The sequence below is a fragment of the Dipodomys ordii genome, unplaced genomic scaffold (assembly GCF_000151885.1).
Source record: "Dipodomys ordii isolate 6190 unplaced genomic scaffold, Dord_2.0 Scaffold28, whole genome shotgun sequence".
Lineage (NCBI taxonomy): Eukaryota > Metazoa > Chordata > Mammalia > Rodentia > Heteromyidae > Dipodomys > Dipodomys ordii.
Genome location: NW_012267244.1, coordinates 10,918,121 through 10,934,828, shown reverse-complemented (window position 1 = coordinate 10,934,828; position 16,708 = coordinate 10,918,121). Strand labels below are relative to the sequence as shown.

Sequence of the window (16,708 nt, the reverse complement as noted above, 5' to 3'; positions counted from 1 at the left end):
GAAGAGGGTCTTCACTGCCCACCCCCTAACAAGGTGCTTATACAGTTTGGGGCGCTTGCTGCAGGTGAGACCTCGCTCACCAAATTCTCCTGGGAGAATTTGAATTGAACCGGCAAAGCAAACGTAGGATTCCAACAACGCTGAACAACTCAGACACTCAGGAAACACAAGTAAGGAGGAGCGCCACTGGCAGGCCTGAGAGGACCAGGTCTTAGCACAGGTGACAAACACAGGGAAAGGGACCCGTGTCACCCACCACACAGGCCAGGAACCGACTATCAGCAGGGAAACCTCATCCCAGCGCTCAGGGAGCCGCGGGCAGCGAGTGGGAATCCACAAGTGGCAGGCTGCCGCCGCTGGCCGGGCTCCGCGCGCCTTCCCGCCGGTCCGCGCTTACCTGCGATTCCTTGCAGGAGCCCGCAGACGTTGAAGATACTCTTCTTCATGATGCTCTGCACACACATGGTGAAGACCGACACCAGGGCCACCACGCAGAGAATGGAGATCCCCACGGCCAGGAAGATCGCGGTGGCTTGCCAGAAGCCGCTGGCGATCTCGCCGAAGCTCTCGGCGTAGGGCCCGCACAGCGTGTCCCGCGGGAGGTGCTGCACGCCCGGGTTGCGGATGCAGCGGGCGTAGATGCCCAGGGTCGGGTGGTAGGGCTCGGAGGGGCCGGCGCCCGTGGGCTCCGCGCCGCTGCGGCTCTTGGCTCTCCCGATCAGCCAGTCTGCGCTCATGAAGGCGATGAGCTCCGCAAAGGCCACCACGATACTCAGGAGGGTCCAGAGCATGGAGCGGCAGGTGACAATGACATGACACATATTGGTGCTCGCGAGGGGAGATGCGGCAGGGGTCCAGGGGTCAGTGTCTGGTGTGCTTTTTTTCTTTTTAAGCCAGCCGGTGGGGGCGCGGGAGGCAGCCCAGGCGGCTCGGGAAGGGGCGGCAGGCAGCGGAGGTCCTCGATCGTTCACCCCGGGGGACCGGCGGCATTCCTGCTGAGCGACACCGCCTCCCGAAACTCCCCGGCCCGCGCGGCCTCCTCACCTAGGGCAGAGCAGAGAGCAGGGCGTGAGCGGCTCCCAGGCCCCGCCTCCCGGCCCGCCCCCCAGCCGGGCTCCCCGCCCGCCGGCCGGCCCGGGGACCGGAGGGGGAAGGGGGGAAGCCCGCCCCCGCCACCTTCCCGCCCCCGGCTCTCACCCTCCCCGGCCCGGCCCCGCCCGCACCGCCGATCTGTCTGGCAGGGAGGGGTGAGGGGTCGGGGGGGGGGGCAGGGTGCACGCACACACCCAGGTCTCAGCCAGCCTGCAGGGGGGAAGCGGGGCGGTCTGCGGGCATGTGCTGGGTGTCTTTCTTTCCAGGTCTCCCCATCTACAAGCTCACAACTGCGGGTGACTTTATCTGGGGCAGCAGGGCAGGAAGAGAAAGGCGGGGCCTGCACGCAGCGCAGGGTCACCCGCTACTGGGCACACTGCCCTGGCAGCCAGGGCCGGGGAAACTCCTGCTCCCTCGTCTCGTATTAAAGGCAAACAACACAGGGAGATCCAGGTAGATCTGGGCATGACTGGCAGGGGACCACAGCCAACGGCTGGCTGCCTTTCTACAGCTTGCAGGACTGCAACCACTGCTCAGGATCAGACCGGCTCTCACAAACGTTCACCAACTGACAACTGCTCGGAAGATAATTTTTTCAAGGAAGATTTTTTTTTTTTTAAGCCTCTCACCAAAACCTTTTGCTCAACAGTAGGGCAACGGCGGACGCCTGTCTGCAAATCAAATTACTAGGCAGAGACATGAGAGTATTTGCTTTCTAGGTGAAAGGAAAGAGTCTATGAAAAAGAAACAAAACCCCACTGCCCAAACTTTATGTCTCACATTTTGGGGGGACACAATGATTTATATAATAATTTATACTAATTAAAAAGGAAAACTTTCAAAGAAGAGTTCATGACTTTTTGGGGGAAAAAATCACTTAAAATGAGGCATTAACAACCACCAAGTGTCACTACAACTGAGTCCCCTTGTTGACAACAGAAAGTTGTTCCAGAAGAATGCATCTCTTAAATTGGTCCCACTTCATCACATGTGCCTCTGCCTGAGCGTCAGTTCACCCCAGGTCTGCAACTCAACATGCCCATTGTTTCTGATTTCACAGAGGACTCATTCTGTTCCCAAGGACAAATGACTTCATTACCAGAGGACTTTGCCCCAGTGGTTCAACCCTCCTTCAGAGCCTGAACCCTGAATCAAGGGCTAGCAGTGCGGGTGTGCAGTCTCATTTTCTACTCCCTCTCTAAGGTCAGGCAAGATCAAGCAGCTCACATATGACATCTGGGCATATGGCCCTGTTCTGAATGACTCCATCTCATTAACCCAGGTCATGTCAACTCCATGAGAGCCACAAAGAGCCCACTAGGCACACTGAGCTAAGGTGGGGTGAAGACTTAGGGAAGAGAGAGAAGAAGAAAAATAAGGAAACGTGTGTCAAAACTTAAGCGGTCCCCACTCCTATACCACCCACCAGCTGCCTGCGGAGGGACATTCTACTGAATGCTGATGAATCACTCGTGCAACATGATGCACTTAAAACTCCTTATATCACTGTTCTTATGCAAGATGCTATTTTGAGGACAGGGCAGGGTAACACTGGGGACATATGCACGTAATTGTCAGGGTGTGTATGTGTGAAACAGGGCTGTGCTGAGCCCTGGGTAAGGGAAAGGAGGTATGTTCTACTGAGAAAGATTTAGAGTCTGGGTTCCAAAGCCAGCTCCACTTCTGCCTCATAAATGACCTCATCTACCACCTACAGTACAGTCAGTAAGTGTACTCCACCCCCCAAGATTGGAGGAACAGAGATGATCTCTTAAAAACACTCATGTTCTCATCAATAAGCATCAGCTCCAACTCTGATGAGTTCCCCCTAACATTAATGTCTCTGTCCAGATGAGAACAAAACCAGTAGTGGTGTCTGACTCACCTAATAGGTTGTTAGCATTAAGCTAGAATGCATGTCCTCCTTCATTCTCACCCACCTCCCAAACATTACCACATGGAAAAGACTTTGAGTAAATCACTACATGGGATCCAGCTTAGGTAATACTGAAAATGATTGTTCTTGGAGAGAATAAGAAAATGAGCCAGGATGACTTTCTGAAGGCATTGAGAGGCTCAGGGACTTTTTGAACTAACAACAAGAAGAAGCCCAAAGCCTCCCCCTGTTGTTATGAAAATAATTTGCTATTATACCCACCCAGCCTCTGTCCCTCTTCAACGGAAGGTGGGTTTTCAAGGAATATACAATACACATTTGATCACTTGCTGAACTTCAAGGTTCTGCTACAACCTCTTAGATCACTTGTGTCTTACTGGCCACCATTCTGAGTATGAGTGCAATTTCCAAAGAAAAGGTTATGCACTTTCAAAAGCAGGGAAGACGAGGCCTATGGGCTTAGCAAAATGGTTCATGCCAAATTTAAGGCAGGATTACTTAAAATATAGCTCTCTCTCTTGTTTGTGTGCACATACAATTCCCATCCAAATTCCCAGGTCAACACAACCAGGGCTGGGATGAGGCCTCCATTCTAGCCAGGAGATAAGAAGCTTTGGTTCCCCTGACAAGTTTGCTGAGTGTTGCTATCAGAGGACCAGCATGCGATGTACAGCCACAGAAGCGAAACTGGAGCTTTCCAGGGCTCTAAGCAAAGACCATAGGGTGGACAAGGGGAAATCTGGAAAGGTAGCAGGCTGTGCTCCCTGGAAAGGCAGGTGCTTCTTGAGGCAATGACCCTACAAAGGAGAACTAGATCTTCATTATAGATCCTTGTTAACCACAGGGACACAGGACACAGTGGCTCCTCAGACAAGGCACTTACTGCCATCACTGTAATTCCAGGTCCCACAAAACTCCCATGAAACCAGACCCCCACTGCCACTTCAGTGCAAGCCTTCTCACTACACTCCCCTGAGGACATCTGACTTTGTTATCACATCCCTGATAGTTTGGGTAATGTGGTCAGTCTCCAACTTTGAGAAAATAATACTGTAAATGTGACGAAACACAATGTAAAGAAAATAATCTACCAAAGAAAAAGACAAAGAGAATCACATGAACAGTATGTGAGACCAGAGAGCACAGAGGATTTGTAAGCCACATATGCTGAATAGTTCTTCATAAACCTCTAATTATACAAGAAGGATAGGAAAGCTGAGCAGCACAGAGACTTGGTTTGCACCCTAAGTCACAGGGCTCCATCTTTTACATCTTCCAACAGTCAGTTAAGGAGAAAAAGGGTATGGGAAGCCAGAACTAACCTGTGCCTACTGACCAGATTTTCCTAGATTATTGGAACAGGCACAGGAGTAAAGTTCATCTCTACCTAGAAGGCACAGGGAAACAGGAAGGGCAGCAGTTAATGCTGGATCACATAGTACACCCACTCAGCACCACAGAGAAGACCTGGACAAGAATGCACCTTGCTACCTTGCTTACTTACTTTAGATCTGCTCTACACCCTTACTATTAAAATTACAAACAGATATAAGTTGCCATGAATTGACAGTGAGCACCTATATATAACATCCAACACCACAGTTGTTAACACAGTCAGGAGACCCGTTCTACTGATCTAGAGCCTACACATAATTTTTGGTGAGCCATTTGAAAATGAGATGTCTTAATACTTTGTCCCTAAGTGTTTTAGCATACACCTCCTAAAAATGCTGTTTTCCTACAATACAGTGAACAACCCAAGAAAAGTGACAACAATCTTCTTATAGCCAGTGCTGGGCTCAAATTTCCCAATTTCCACTTTTTTTTCTTTTTTGAGGTAACACTGGGGTTGAACTCAGAGCATCAGAGATTCAAACTAGGTAGACACTCTACCAAAGGCATGCCTGCCCCCCCCCCACCTTTTTGTGCTTGTTATTTTTGAGAAGGTCTTGTTTTCTGCTCAGGCATGTGCAGGATCTACTTAATTTAGACTTCTATATTAGTCATGATGCCAGATGTGTGCCCCTGAGCTCAGCTTTCAGTTGAGAAGTTTTCTACCCAAGCTGGCCTTAAACTGCAAACCTTTCAATCTAAACCTCCCAAGTAGCCAACATTATGGAGGTGTGTGTGTGTGTGTGTGCATGTGTGTATCCTGGGGTTTGAACTCAGGGCCTGGGCACTGTCCTTAAGTTTGTGTTTTTGTTTTTTATTTTTTTGGCTTAAGCCTAGTGGGCTACCACTTTCAGCTTTTTGTTAGTTAACTGGAGTCTCAAGGGCTTTCCTGCCCAGGCTGGCTTTAAACTTTGATCCTCAGAGCCTCCCGAGTACTAGGATTACAGGCATGAATCATTGGTGACTGGCTCTGCCCATTTTATAGTCATCTTTTCTTAAAACTGTGACTAAGTTAAAGCTCTTGCATTATATTTGGTTAGTCTGTCTTCACTAGCTTCTCCACCAAACCCAACCTTCTCAGAAGATAGTAAGTCTGTTCTCTTATAGAACATTCAAAAATCTGGATTTGTCTATTTACTTGTGATGTCATTTAAGCTTGCTCTCTATCAAGTGCTTCACAGTAATGGGAAATTACACAAAAGGAGAATTTGGTTAAAATATTCAGTTAAAACATTATTGGTAAAAATCTTGTGTAGATAATGCTGTTATACCTCAGGAAGAGAACAACTTCATGCATTATACATGCCTCTCCCCGCCCCCAACTCTTCCTCCCTCTTTTTTCTTCCTCCATGGCTACAGTTAACTCCTGGCCCAAAAAGTCATAATGGATGGGGAGTAGAGGGTGAGTGGGAGGCTGATCTGAGCAGCCTCTGCAGATTTGAATCCCATAGTGAGCTCTGATATCATGGTTGAGAAACTGTTGTTTTGTTTTGAATTTTGGTGCTGGTCCTGAGGCTTGAATTCAGGTCCTGGGTGTTCTCCTTGAGTTACTTTTGCTCAGGCTAATACTCTTATCACTTGAGCCACAATTCCACTTCTGTTTTTTTTGGTAGTTTAGTGGAGAGAAAGAGTCTCACACTTTCTAGCTTCAAACTGTGATGCGTAGATCTCAGCCTCTTGAGTAGCTAGGATTACCAGTGTGAGCTACCAGCCAAGTGCCTGGGTTGAGAAACTGTTTTGAGAGATTGCAAAGCATCCTGAAGCTAACAAGGAGTTTTGCTGCTCAGAAACCTGTGTTGTATTTCTTTCTAATGGAGCCATATTTTACATGCCACTCATGGAAACACAAAAAGATCTGTCGAACTAGGGAAGGAGATGCAATCTCAAACAGATGTAGCCTCCCTAAACAAATTTACTTGAATCAAGATAACACAGACTATAGAGAGAAAAAGTTGTGAAACCAACAAGGTCACAATGTCTGGAGATCACAGCCCTTCCTCCACCTCCACTGCTTCTTTCTGAAAACAACAAACCTGGCTTCCTCGGCCACTGCTCTATGCCACTCTTGTCCCTCAGCTAGTCTGAGGGAGCAGCAGGTGCCAGGCAATAACTACCATGCTGGGAAAGGCCAAGCAGCCATGTGAGGATGAGGCATAGGGCTTGTAGAACTTTGTAAACAGACCCAAGATCAAAGTTCAGCTCCACCAAGAAGCAGCTGTGTCCTTGGACAGGTTGTTGATGTTTTATCTCTGCAAGTCTGTTTCCTCATCTTCAAAATAAGGATACCACCCCCATTTGCTCCTGGACTTGTTGTGAGGAGTATGGAGTACGGTGAGAGGATGGGTAGTAAGGAGCTCACCTGAGTCACGGGGTCGGCCATGTGGCTGTTATTCATCGTGATTGTGTGATTAACTTAGCACAGCGTTTGCAGTGCAGGAAGCACTCAACAGTACTAGCTCCACGAATGAGATTTCTGGGCTTAATTTGGAGTGGAATTCCTTTCTGTCCAGCATCCTACTGAAGCTGTAGTGTCCCTGATGCTCTTCAAATTTTTCGATATCACCAAAGACAGAAAAAAGAAAAGAGAGAGATTCTGGAAAGCCAGCAAGAAAGATAAGGATCCAGTGGAGAAACCTGGCGGCATGTTACCTGACAAGTTTCTGTAACAAACCACAAAGTTCCCAAGTATGTGCTCCTAACTCCATCTGTGATCTCCAAAAGACTGCAGACTGGCACGTCCCAGGCCACGGCAGCCCTCTAGCACTTCACAGTAAAGGATATAAGAGAACATAGAGCTTAAGCCAGTTACAACAGAAATACCAAGGCAGGCTTTGCATCAGCTACTGGGGAAAATTCATGAACAGGACTAACCAACTGTAAGTTTGTAAAATAAAACTTTAAATTAAAAAATATATACTAGCGCAAGTATAAATAAATTGCTATGATGATGTCCAAAGAAAAATAATCCATTGCCTCCGAGTAAACTGTATTATGTTCACATATTACTGGAAGTTTTTCGGCCCATTGTTCCCATCTCCCTCCCACAAGGGTTTGAGATGGTCTCCATCCCAGGTCTTCTGCAAGCACAAGACCTTGGAGAAAGTAGACTCGACATACTTTAGCTTCTGAAAGTGGGAACGAGCTTCTGAAGTGTGGTCTCTGGCCTATCTCTTACCTATTACAGAAGGCCTAAGTTCCTGGCCACCACTCAGGAAGGCAAACTTTGGGGGAGATGGTGCCAGACCCTCATGTCTCCCATTCTCCTGGCAGATTCTTTCACAGTGGAGGGAAGACACAAGGAACTCCATGGTGTCAGGAAGAGGAGGCCCAGGGAGGCAGATAAGAAGCATCTCCATGTGATCGGGACAGAGCCAGAGACTAACTGCCCACTCTCTGCCCAAGAAGCCTCACAAGTGAGAAGAACAAAGGATTCAGTCAGGTTAGCAGATGTTTTCCAGCTCATTTGTGGATTGCGTGAATGAGCTCCAAAAAATTCAGGACCTTCTCTTCCAACCACAATTGAAACCTTCACAAGTAAGAGGATGCTGCTGGTACAAAATACAAAGCACCTTGCCTGAGTTGTTTTTGGTTTTGGTCTAAAACCACCTACCTAAAGAGGTTGTGTAATTTCACTCTGGCTACCTTATAAAACACAGTAAACACAAAAGTACAGATATCTTAACTCTGTTAAAGAGAAAAGAGAGGGGTCCAGATGCACTGACAAGTGTATTATTCTTTTAGTTATCATCAAGTATGCTCAATACCTTCCCTTACCTCCCTGACAGACTCCTCCTCCTCCTACGCTCACTGCGGGAAGACACTGAAGCTGAGGTTTTCAACTAGGTAGATGAGGCCTCCTGCAAGTACACATGCCACTGTCTTAAGGCATTTGACTGTCACCATTTTGGAAGGAAGTCCAGGTGTGTGTTACTTCTATCTCATGGGCCAAGGATGCTGCTGATAATATGAGAACAACAACAACACAACAAAACATTATCAGGCCCAAATGTCAGTAGTGTGAATGTCAAGAAACATGTTGTGTATCAACAGAATACTGGTGGATCACACCTGAAATCCTAGCCACTCAGGAGGTTAAGATCTGAGGATTGCAGTTAAAAGCCAGCTTGGGCAAAGAAGCCCAAGACTCTTATCTCCAATTAACCAGCAAAAAACGCTGGACTGGAGGCATGGCTTAAGTAACAAAGTACCAGCTGTGAGCAGGCGGGGAGGGGGAAGGGGAGGGGGAGGCAAGTGAGAACATGAGGCCCTGAGTTCAAGCTCAGCACTGGCACAGGAAGAAAGGGAGGGAGGATACATGTATAGAAACAGCTTAAAATAGGTTTTTAAAATCTTTACATTTTCAAAAGCTCTTTTCCAATGAGTATATATGTTCTGTAATCTACAGAGACAATCTCATTATTCATTGCAATAAATACACGGTTAACCGCTCTTGTGAATCTTGTAAGGCCCACCATACTAGTCTGCATGTTCAAGAAACAGGATAGGATGACAGGGCTGTCAAGTCCACCTTTCTGGAGCAGAATGCCTCAGAACAAAGATATGCTTTTCCCATGGTCCTGGGTGATTTCCTGGGTCACATGCTAAAGACAGTTCTTGATCTCAAGTCACTATTCTGCAAATGACAAAATGGAGCTTTCTACACTGGATGTAATCTGTAATCAGCACCCAAGAGAATCATGAGATCAGGCTAACTTAAGCTACACAGAAATATCCTATAGCAAAAAAGAAAACAAAAACAAAACAGAACACACAAAATGGAGCTTCTTCCTTATCTAAACCAGTTTAGTTCCTGTGTGCTGACTTTCTTTACCAGAGCTTTGCCTCAGAGCACTGAGATTTTGACTACATAGCTTCCAGCATAGGGTGGGGCCTCTGTACAGGTCTCAGTCATTCCAAGTGTCAGGGTGGACAAAGTTGACCTCTACTAGATTTTCCTGCATTCTGACCTTCACCTAAGTCCAGCTGGACTCCCTCTTCAAGATGCTTTTCTCTCACTCTAGCCGAGCCTGTTGGTGACTTCAGTTGCCTGGTGAAAGAAAGGTCCAATAGCACCTGAAAACAAAAGCTTTTACCTCATCTTGGAATACCCTGGGAACATCTTTGACCTCCTGTTCACTGTCCAGTTCTTTAATTTGCCAGCTGTCTAGCCACAGACTTCATTCTGGACACCATCACTCCAGCTCCTCCAAGCCTAGGCTCCTTCCAGAACCCCTGTTTCTAAAGGCTCATTTCCTACTGCAGCCCAGGCAGCTGCCACAACAGCAGGTCTACCAGACCGTTCCCATTTTCTAAACAACTCATTCTTTAAGACTTCGGAGACCCATTTGCATATGTCCCCATCTAAAACACCTGACAAGGAAGTCCTTTGTCATGTGTCTGTCCTCGGCCTGAAGAAGATGAACGGATTGAGCAAGTCAGCTTACCAAGCAGACATTAAGGTCTGAACTGGTTGGAGAACAATGCCTTTTGCTGTGCTGCTGATGAGCACAAGCCTTTTCAACATGTTTAAATTAGATTAAAACATGAAGTCCAGTAATTGACTTTTTCCTTTACTGCTTTACATGACTTTAAACAAAAGACATTTTCCATTTTAATGATTTTTGTGATATAAAGCAAAATCTAAGCCAGAAATTTAGCTTGAGAATGTTTCCAGGATCAGTAAGAACATAGAAAGTCTTCCATGGCAAAAGGTCACACAGCTGGAAAACAAAGAATTTAAAAATAAACATCAAGATACACGGCTTCCTCCTCCTTCAACTGCTGGCATTGCAGAGGGGAAGCTCACCGGCCCTCTGTCCAAGGATGCATGACTCCTACAGGAGGGCTGCTGGCTTGTCTAAGAACAGTGACATTCATCTCACCACAACTGCAGGCTTTATAGCCCACTCTGTGCAGAGACAGAAAGAATCACTGCTCGTTTATAACGTACAATGCCACCTGCCAATGGTTTACCAAGCCTCAAACATGATAAGTGAAGAGGGTTAGCCATCTGGGATTTCCAAATCTTTCACACAACCCTGTGAAATACCAGAAAACCCCAGGATCAACCAGAACAAAACTCCTGTCCTGTCTGGAAGCTTCTGGTAAAGTTCTCATGGAAAACGTCTCCTTTCAAGAATTCCCAGATCATCCTTGGAGGAGGTTATGTTTCTCACCCCAGTGACATCAAGCCTAGCCATGGAACTTGCTTCAGCTCATTCGGTGTGAGCAGAAATGACATGTGTCACTTCTGAGCGCCAGCAGTTCACAAGCTGTCCTTTCCCTTGCTATGATATGTGAAAAATCCCACATGGATGGAGGCTCGTTCATCAGCTACGTCTGACAACATGAAGCGGGCATGGTCACCATCCAGGGGCCTGCTATGTGGACATAACCCAAGCCTCTGCTGTTGTCAGTGCTGAGATCCTCAGGTCACAGCACAGCCACCTTATCTGAGGACTGGAGATCAGCTGAGCCAGACAGCTTGCTCAAACTGCCTGACTTTGTGTCTGGTGACATTCCATGTGTCCATCCTGTCCCATACACATAACAATAATAAAGGTCATCTAGTGAGACACATTAAAGCTTGGACAACTATCTCGGAAGCATGTGCCACACAATTCAACTAGGTAAAACTGCTACTATGTACATTTTGATGAGTTCATTTTGAGGTTAATGAATCAATGTGCTAGGAAAGAAAGAAAAGCTTTTAAGTAAATAAGAACATCAGAAGTGTCTCCCCAAATCCAGCTTGAAGAACCCCATCTCATATCAGGGCCTGACTCACTAGGGTGGCTGCAGCTGGCCTTCTTTCTCCTTCTACCTGTAGACCTGAGAGCCACCTCCTGCCACAACTGAGAAATCTGCTTTTAGCAACCATGGGAAGAATAAGTGCTCTGAGCCCGGTCTGAAAGGATAGACTCACCTGGAAGAGCAGCTTAAGCAGCACCTCCAGCATCAGTTGGTTCCAGGTGTTAGAAAATCAAGAATGTACTATCCCGGAGGCCTGTCTCCAAAATGTGTCTTTCCAAGGAAAGAGAGAGCAGTGGCAAAGAGAGGGCATCAACTAACAGAGGAGCCAAGAAGCCATTATGAACAGAGGGGAGATGAATGAGGCCATGGGCCTCTGGCTACCAAGCAAGGAGCACAGCAGCCTCAGAGTGGGTTGACTGTGAGAGAGAGAGAGAGAGAGAGAGAGAGAGAGACAGAGACAGAGACAGAGACAGAGAGAGACAGAGTGCGTGTGTGTGTGAGAGAGAGAGAGAGAGAGAGAGAGAGAGACAGAGACAGAGACAGAGACAGAGAGAGACAGAGTGCGTGTGTGTGTGAGAGAGAGAGAGAGAGAAGCTGAATTACATGCGGACACCAGGTAAACTAATGTGTCATAGCAAGAGCAACTGCCACATCTGCACTACAGATTTTTCTAAGCCACCTTCCATGAAGTCATGTTATTCCCTCTGGGAATATAGTCATTTCAAAGATAAGGGAAAAGCATGTGCGTGAAGGGTAGACTACTGACTTCCCTGACACTTTCACCAGCTCATGAGGCTCCTGAGCACTGCAAACATGCTTTAATTTAGGTATTTGTCTCTTTATAAACATTTTCCTTTTTCTTTTTTTGAGGGGAAGTACTGAGGATAGAACCTAGGGCTTTACCAATTGAGCTATATCCCCACCTTGTCTTTTTTTTTTTTTTTGTCGTGGGGCTTGAAATCTAGGCCTGGCCGCTGTCACTGAGCAATTCAGCTCAAGGTAAGAGCTCCATCACTTGAGCCATAGCGCCACTTCTTCATCTTTTTATTTTTAAAGATAGTGATAAAGTATAATTTTATAAGTTCCAAATTGTCCATAAACAAAATATGTTAATCTAGATGTACACAGATCCTTAATAATAGCTTTTTTTTTCTTTTCTTTTCTTTTCCACTGGCCCAACACCAGTGCTTTTCTGACAGGAGGGGTTAAGATGCAAGTATGTCTTAGTGCCCCAGTCCTGGGGAGACACCCTGAGGTGACAGGTGCAAATGGAAGTGCAACAGAAACTTTCCAAAGTAGCTGGAAGTAGAGTCTAGATGTATGATCCACATACAAAGAGAGGATCTGCAGCTACAAGCTGAAACATAAACCCATCAACTTCCCGAAGGGCAGAGGCTAGACCAGTTCACAACATAGCAGGGACCTCCATCCAGGATCCCATTAAAATAAACTCTTCAAGCACATCACAGAGCCACCAGTCTTAAGAGGATTTACTTTCAAAACAATAAGCAGAGCGACACATTTCTAATTACCCACTCAAGGGTAGTATCAGTGAACTAGACCTAATGATGTAAATACCCAGAACCTAATTTGAGATGAACTGGAGACCAAGATTGCTACTAGTTACTCACTCTATCTTTTGAAACACTAATAGTATCACTTCTGATTCTCACTGGTATGCCAGAGCAATAGTGGAATGTAAAAACGCAGGGCTATGTTTCCACTTCCAAGAGCATCGCTGAAACGTTCCCCACTTCTTATTACTTTATTCACAATCAATACTAGTTTTTTACAACCAAGGACAAAAGTAGCAGCCCCACATCTGCACTGTCCTGTCTTATGTAACCTCATCCTCCAAAGCAAGAGAGTGCTGAGGAGCATCAGAAAATAGTTTAAGCCTATATGCCAAACACACATGCATTCAATGAAGAACAAAATGTACCAGGAAGTGAAAGTAAGGCTTTATATACTTTTATTTATGTATTGAAAATTCTTCTCCTCTAGTGGCTCATTTCTGAGAGATTTAAGATCCATAAAATATTCTGTGATTAGTAATTCACAATATAGACTTAGAATGCTAATTATTTTAAACATCTGAAAAACAAAATATCTATAAGCTGCATCCGCAGTTTATTAAATACTGCACATCTCAATGAGAATGCCAAATCTAAAAACCATAGGCAAATGTAAATTTTCTTCATTTGTCAGCAGTAAGAATTCCCTAGTTCGTTTTGAAAACAGATGGGCTTAAGTGCAGCTCCCAAAGGATGCTCACAGCAAGGGCGAGTAAATGCTAAATTCAGCATGCAGCTGCAGCAGCTTCAGGTACTTGCAGACACTAAGCAATCATGAAGCTCACATGGCATTCTTGGCCTGAAGCACTGAGCTGGCCCCCAAACTTTGGAATGCATGAATGGGAGGAGACCCAGCAAGCCTTCCCCATGGCACCCAAGATGAAGTCACTTCAGGCCCACAGTTCAAGGAAGTGGGGGGGTCCTCACAGAAATCTTTTTTGGGGAAACTCTGAATCCCTGTACTTGTTCATATGTTCCAGTATCTTCTTTCTGGGAATACAGACTTTTTATTACGGTCTCTACTAACCATGAGGCATGGTAAACAGAGAGAAAAGTTGGACTGTGTCTCTGAAGAGGATATGTATCAGAAAAGACCAGGCCATGTAAATATGAAAGTAAAAAATGCTGGAAAGGATTGAACAAAAATGGCTTTCAGCTCAATTCTGAAGGAAAATGCTAGCTAGTTCTGTCCCCTACAGGCAGCCTGTAAGATACAAGGTAAGCAAAGAGGAAGGTGGGCTCCATTTACTCACATGTCTGGTGCCACAGACACCCAGGGGCTCCAGGGGGCTCTTCCCACGATGCTTCCCAGCACAAGTCAGCTGGAACAGATGACTCCCCATGGACCCACAATGCCCTCTGTGAGAGAAGATGGTGGGCTAAGAGCCTTGGGAATCGGTGGAGGAAAACCAGACTGTTTGGGCTGGTTGATGGAAAGTATGAATCGTTGTTGCTGACACGTTTCCCCAAGATGGGCAGAACTAATAACTGACTTCATTGTAGCAGATCTTCCCCAAACCCCTGACCAATGTGCCCTTGACAGAAGACTTCCACATGTGGCAGTAAAGTTCCCTTTCTATCCACCCCAAGGGCCAAGCTCTCCCATGTAATAGGGGGAGTTGATAATTCTGGGATCCTGACTAGACTGAGGAAATGTTTTGGGGGTGGGTAGGTGGGGGATTCTTCCCCAAAGACATTTACGGAAAGATCACAGGTAACACCTCCCCTCCATCCTTTCTGGGCAAAGATCCTACCCAGAAGGTTGTTATCTGACTTGTAGCCAGAAATTAAATTGTCTAGACCCAAATCCAAGTCCGACCACTGCCTAAGTGGTAACCTTGGGCATGGCTGGACTCTTATTGTCCAGTTCCTGTGCCTATGAAACAGAAATGCTAGAAGCTAGCAATAAGGATGTTAGGGGATTAACTATGTGAAAATAAATATGCTTAGAACAGTGCCTAGCACAGAACAAGTCCCCTTCACATGTGGCTTCCCCATTCTGGAACAGGATCCAGCCCCCTTCTCTCCACCTAACATATAGGTGACTACTTCTAAGGTCACATCTTGGGCATTCCTTCTGCCATTTAGTTCTTCCTGCTCTAGGGCCCACTGACCTATAGGTAATTAGACTCACCTTCAAACACAAATCCCCTCCCCCATATAAAAGGAGTCATATGACTGCTATAAACCAGGCTCTACCATTAACTAGCTCTGTGTTCCAGGAAATGAACTTTATCTGAGAATTATTTCCTCATCTCTAAGGAATAGGAATGAAGCAAGTATCTAGTTCAGAAGGCTAGGGAGGGATACGTATATGTACCAATATACAGTAAGAGCTAGTATTATCATCATCATACTGATCGATATTTATTTTTCTGTTACTTTTTACCAAGACAAAATAATATTTGATAATCAGTACCTCTCCAAAGACTAAAGTTTAATGGCAATGCAATAGATATGTGTAGAGGGGGGGGGGGGGGGTTCTGCTAGCAGGAAATCAGGAGTATTGTCCTGCACTCTTGCAGGACATTATGTGTAACCACATAAGATTCCCCTTAGTCATGCTGGCTTCAATGTCTGAGGCAAAAGTAATGATCTACTGATTACTGATATCATTTTTTAGCTCAGAAAACATTCAAGACTATAACCACCTCTAACTGCTCTTTCCCTAGCTTACAGCTTCTCTGAGAACACAGGGTTTATCAAGAACTACTGTTCTGGAGAAAATGGGGAGAGGGGGCAGGGGGAACCTGTGGGTTATAAAGAATGCCAACTACAGTGGCTGTCAGAAACAAAGGCCACATCTAATCTCAGTTCTGTATAGACAGGAGGCAGGACACTGGTGCTATGCCTAAGAAGTTGTACAAAGACCTTGGCCAAAGGGCATTGGCAAAACTGGCTCCCTCTTTTGGCATTTTATTCTTTGAGGGTGAAGTAATTCAATTCTAACTCCTTTTCTTGGGAATATGGCAGAGTAGATCCACTTTGGTATTTAGCGTAGCAGTACAAATGAGGCTCCCTCTACTTTTAGCATCAAAGATGGGCCTTGTATTAAAGCATCTTAACTCAGTTCTGAAAACCCCTTGTCCTAAGAGGGCCCTTTCTTCCTCATATGCTTTTGCTTTCCTGTACTAGACAATTGAAATGCTTGGGTTATGAAGGATTTCACAACCATATGCCACAGGGCATAGTATAATAAAAAAGTGTAACCCTTCTTAAAATATTTGTATTTTTCTCTCATATTGTCAAGAAACATGTCAAATGATTAGCAAATGTATATAAACATGAGCCTCCAGCTGAGGTACCAGCAACATGGCATCTTCCTATTTAAGTGCTTTAGTTTCGGGCAAGAGTCAAAAGTCGTATCTCTTTTATTCAAAAACAAACTATGAAACATCCTTTAAAATTAACATTTGGTTCTCTGCATTCTCTGCTCTTTAGTGAGTTATTACGTTAGCAATGCAATCCTCTCGCCAGTTATAAATGGCTGATTTACACCTATCTAGGGGCATGCATTTCTGAAAAGGTTTTTTATGAATGATGTAGTAAAATGCCTTGTTTTGTTATAATCAACCAAATGATCCCAATGTTGTTCAAAAATCCAACACTTCAATATAGTAGCTGTTGAGCTGATATCATTTCAAATTAAATTTAAATTTTATTTAACATCATCAGTGAGATCAAATTTTAATTTGTTTCATTTATTTAGGCTAGTATTGGGGCTTGAACTCAGGGCCTAGGTGCTGTCCTTTAGCTTTTTCACTCAAGGCTGGCGCTCTACCACTCAAGCCCACAGCTCTACTTCTGGCTTTCTGGTGGTTAATTGGAGATAAAAGCCTCATGGACTGGCTTCAAACTACAATCCTCAGATTTTAGCCTCCTGAGGATTACAAGTATAAGCCACCAGCTCCTGGCTGTTTAAAAATTTGTAACCACAATGCTGTCAAAGGCTACATATACAAAGCTCAGTAAAAACTGTTCTGATTACAATGTTACAGAT

General features: G+C 45.4%; 1 protein-coding gene across 1 annotated transcript in view; it reads right to left on the bottom strand.

The window, feature by feature from the left end:
• Positions 1 to 16,708, bottom strand: part of Lhfpl2 (lipoma HMGIC fusion partner-like 2) — a 129,060-nt gene that overhangs the window by 18,393 nt on the left and 93,959 nt on the right. The window contains exon 3 of the mRNA XM_013015953.1: positions 398 to 1,044. Within this exon, the coding sequence (XP_012871407.1) occupies positions 398 to 821 (424 nt within the window). The 5' untranslated portion in view covers positions 822 to 1,044. The remainder of the gene's footprint in view (positions 1 to 397; positions 1,045 to 16,708) is intronic.